General features: G+C 44.4%; 1 protein-coding gene across 1 annotated transcript; it reads right to left on the bottom strand.

Annotated features, from left to right (window-relative positions):
• Nucleotides 1-357: 357 nt before the first annotated feature.
• LOC115243586 (WD repeat-containing protein 20) lies at nt 358-4,441 on the bottom strand. Its single transcript, XM_029820712.1, has 3 exons — nt 3,855-4,441; nt 3,128-3,310; nt 358-2,286 (listed from the first exon to the last, which is right to left on the bottom strand). The coding sequence occupies exons 1-3, from the start codon at nt 4,122-4,124 to the stop codon at nt 712-714; spliced, it is 2,028 nt and encodes a 675-aa protein (XP_029676572.1). The 5' UTR covers nt 4,125-4,441; the 3' UTR covers nt 358-711.
• Between the last annotated feature and the right edge of the window lie 50 nt (nt 4,442-4,491).

Here is a 4,491-nt window from a genome sequence, read left to right as displayed (position 1 = left end):
ATTTATCTGATCAAATGGAAAAAATATCCTCAATAAAAAGCAAAATTATCCAAAAGTTATATTTATAACTTTATAAATATTAAAAAATATCTAAAAATACTAAAAGATGCCCTAAAATTGTCAAGGGTCTGATGATAACAAATATATTTTAGGCTACAAGTTTGTTCACTCATAGTATCGTCCGTCCATGTACTTCTGTAATCCACATATATACACAATATAAACTTAAAGAAAAATACTTAAAAAATCCTTAATGCTTTCTCTTTGATGGCACCTCCCAATACTAATAGAACTCAAACGCAAGTATATATCTCAGTTGTAGACTTAAACAGACTGAATAGGGACTCTCTTTCTCTCTCTCTCTCTAAGATTAAATATACTGATCGTAGCATATAAAACTTAAATAACAGCGACGCGACCGTCGTATCAAACATCCGGCAAGGTAATATCGAATTCGTCAATGTGTATTTTGTTCTAATACTTCCGAGCAAAAACTATCATTCGTCTTCAAGACTTCCTCCCGCCACCACGACAGGCGATAGGAAGACTATCCCAAAGCATTACAAGATTTTCCCGTGCCACTTTCGTCACGATAACATCATTCTAAATTCTAACTCTATGTATATGTATGTACACAGGATTCGGATTTTCAGACTAACAGACTCTACTTGATGGATTTGCTAAATAACGATTTGGAGATAACGGGTTACATCAGAGGTCGTTACATCGCATGGAATTGATATTACTAGTGTAAGGGTTGTTGCTATGATGGTGTGATGGCCTGTGCAGGGTGCTGCTTATCGTGAGAGGACCTACCATGTGGCCGGGTCTTGCCCACGTGTACACGTATCCGTCCTGACACGCCGTCACGAAGCAATCTTCCCTAAACACTAATTCAGTCAGCCTCTCGTGCGCCAGCTTCTTACACACCAGCGGCTCGAGAACCGGGCACTCGTCGAACCTGGGACACCAGGCGGTCCCTATCAACCTCATGGGATCGTCCATCACGGAACTAACCTTTTTATTCCCCATTCCACCTACTAAACCCCCACCGACACTGTTGTTCAGACTACTACTCGTCGTATTCGTCGAGTTTCCAGTGCTCGTCTTATCGCCACCATTGTTTTGCACGACTGTCGTCGTGCTGTTGTTGGCCGTCGTTGCCGCCGCCGCCGCACCAGTGCCTCCACCTCGCATAGTGAGACTAAAGTTTCTCTTGTGATTATCACCTTTACGTTCGCCAAAACCAAGACCCGCTAGCCTCTGCGTCAACGAATTCACGGTCGCCACTGCGGCGTTCGTGCTCGTACTATTATTACTATTTTCGTTATTACCACTCGCGTTCTCTTTGAAGTTTACATTATTCGAGTTATTATGTTTAGTATTCGAGTTCGAGTGATGATTCGCCGTCGCTGCCGTTCCGTTACCACTATTAAACGTACCCGAAGACGACAGGGTTCCGCTGGTAGCACCCGTTACAGAGGATCTCTGCTTGGCGCACACAGGTTGCCTCAATACGTCTTCCGTGATGTCCCACAGACACAGCTGAGTGTCTTGGGATACACTGCCCAATCTGTAGCACGTACCCCCCGACATTCTCAATTCCGAGCCACAGGAGTTACGGTTCGAGTGGCCGCCACCGCCGCCCTGCGAGGTCGTAGAAAGACGGTGCGACTTCTCATGGAAGTGATTGTGATTGCTGTGTGGCATCGTTGTCTCGTCATCCGAGCCGCTAAAGTCAGGATCGTGATCGCCGTAGGACGTGGTATACGGATCAAAGGCGACCACGCTCACCCAACTGTGATGGCCTTGTCCCCGTGCCACGACGCGTTTCTCGTGGAAGCTCCAAATGGTCACCAAATCGTCCTCGCCGCCGACCACCACATAACGTCCGTCCGGTGACCAACACACGCACAGAAAGCCACCAAAATAGCTCCTTGCCGAACCAACCAACTCCATGGTGTTGTATTGAAAAACGCGTAAAAATCCATCCTGAGATACCACGGCCAGATTTGTGCCACAAGGGCTGAAGGCGAACTCGTTTATACAACAACCTTCCGCGCCTATCACCCATCGATACAGCGGATTTCTCGTGGATTTAGTCTTGCAGGTATATATGGCGTATCCATCACCTGACTTGAATGACTGATAGTGAGGCGCTGTGGTGCCACAGAGCAGCTCTTCGTTATAAAGATACAGTTGACCAGAACTGTGAGAAACCAGAAATAGGTTGTTCGAGCCAGGAACCCACTTTATGCATGTCACTTTGCTCTTGTCTATCAGCCTCTGAAATATAAATATTCTTTATTGAAAAAAGATAGAAGTATAGAAAAATATATTCACGTGCGTATCAAGACAAAACATAATTAATATTAAAAAGTTAATATTAATAAGTTAGATAAAAAATTTAGAGATAAATAATTTTTTAGATTGTTATTTCAAAGTTAATTGATAAATAAACAAATCAATATGTAATTTGAAAATAACATTGGGTAGTAGAGGGTTAAAAGAAGACAAGTATTAAATGTATACACATATCTCATGAAATATAATGATTAAACAAAAATAACGAATCAGTTGACACATTTATTGACACCAAAATGTATTTAAAATAGACAGCACAACTGTTCCACCAAAGCCTATATCTGTTATGAGAAGATAGCGGAAAGTTATGTAATGTTGCTTGCTGAGCTTAATTATTTGATTGAGTTATAATTGAATTAGTGTGTTGGTCTACCGGCAAAAAGTAGCCTGGACAATATGCTATTAAATATTAAGTACAGTCATTATAAGATGTAATAGATGGTATTAACCACTGAACTAGCATTCATTTTCCATTTTATCATATTTCAATAAGATAACATACACATATCACAGAGATTGGATAAGTGTCGACAGCTTTTGTACACATTACTAGGAAAGTATGATGATATATACTAGTTGCATAAAGAATATTGTTTGAACTATCAGATTATTTATCTCAATGTAAGCTAGATTGCAGATATAATGCAGGAAATCATAAAATTCTCTCTCTGGCTAATAAATGCAATACAGGAGAGAAATTTTCTTCACGGATTAAATGTCTGATAAAAAATTTATGATTCATGCAAAATTTAATCTTACGTACATCTTCATTGTATAATTTGCTGAGTTCCTTCTTTATCGGATCAATCAACTGTATCTGCCCTGTAGAAAATCCCACCAATAATGGAGCACTATCAGCTGTTGCTGTTGTTTGATTAAAATTGTGGCAAGTTGGATTAGTCCCTTTGTATAATTTTTTATCCACTGGTTTGTTCAAGTCCACAGCCTGAAATATCAATTATTTTCTTATTTTAAAAATGTCTCAGAAATAAATTCAAATGCTGTCTCTATGTAATAATTTATTCTTAAAGAAGATCTTCATAATAAATCAATCTCGTCTGATTACTCTTCTGTCTTTGATTTCATATATATGTACGTGAATGATTTAAATACTAAGAATTATGATAACATGCAAGTATTATCTGCAATTATTATGTACGCGATTACAAAGTACTCTGGACACTTCCAAGAAGTGTCAGCTCAAGTGTGTGCCATGACGTCAAGACGTCATCTCGTTCATTCGCGAATAAAAAACGCGGACAACAATGACTCCATGCGAATCAACTCCACAAAAATTGTCGACGTCGCGTTTCTCGTCACGTAGGACGCGACGTCTTCGTGCAAGGCGTGGTGATGAGCCAACCGCAAAGATGGAGTCCCCACCGCGGCGATATTTGCGAGGTTAGGTCGCGACGACGGTCCGCGATCGGCGAGTTCGATCCCGTCGCGCGTCATCGTCATCGCGATCAACGAGGAGTCCGCGGACTCACCTTCTTGACACCGCGGTAGACGTAAACGTAGAGCTCCTTGCCGAAGTTGAAGCACATCCGATCGCCGAGACCCTGCGCGCCCGTGGGATCCGCTGGGTCCGGCAACGTAACGAAGGAAACCCTGACAGACGCGCTGCCCTGGCTATTGGTGTAGCCGACCCGGTTCGGTCTCGAGTACTCCGACAGGGTCATCAGTTTATAGGTTCCCTCCCGCGTGACAAACTGTGTTTTCAGGTCCTCCTTCCCTCCTCCGTCCAGCTGCACAGCCATCTTACCACCAGCAGCGGCGCGGCGGAGGAGCTCATCAGATACGCAGGGAGAATCGTTCGTAGGCCGCGCTCGTTTCTATGCTCGTTGCTACTGCACCACCTTCGTGTGCAGCCACCGTCCGTTCGTGTCGTCCGACCGATCGACCGTCCGTACCTACGTCCGCCTCTCGCCGTCTCGCGTGTGACTCTGTGACTCCCCTCGCTCGTGCGCCCCGTGCCCCGTGCCCGTGCGCTCGGCGCTCGTCCGTAGGAACGCGAACTTTACGCGCGTGAAGCTGGCTCCGCCGGCCGTCGAGTGGTCGAGGGCCGGCTGCTGTCAGTGCCACGCTTCGCGCTGCCACTGGGAGCCGGGGGGGGGGGGGGGGGGG

The sequence above is a fragment of the Formica exsecta genome, unplaced genomic scaffold (genome assembly GCF_003651465.1).
Source record: "Formica exsecta isolate Colony F162 unplaced genomic scaffold, ASM365146v1 scaffold72, whole genome shotgun sequence".
Taxonomy (NCBI): Eukaryota; Metazoa; Arthropoda; class Insecta; order Hymenoptera; family Formicidae; genus Formica; species Formica exsecta.
Note: the sequence above shows the minus strand (reverse complement) of the source record. Positions and strands in the feature narration are given on the sequence as shown.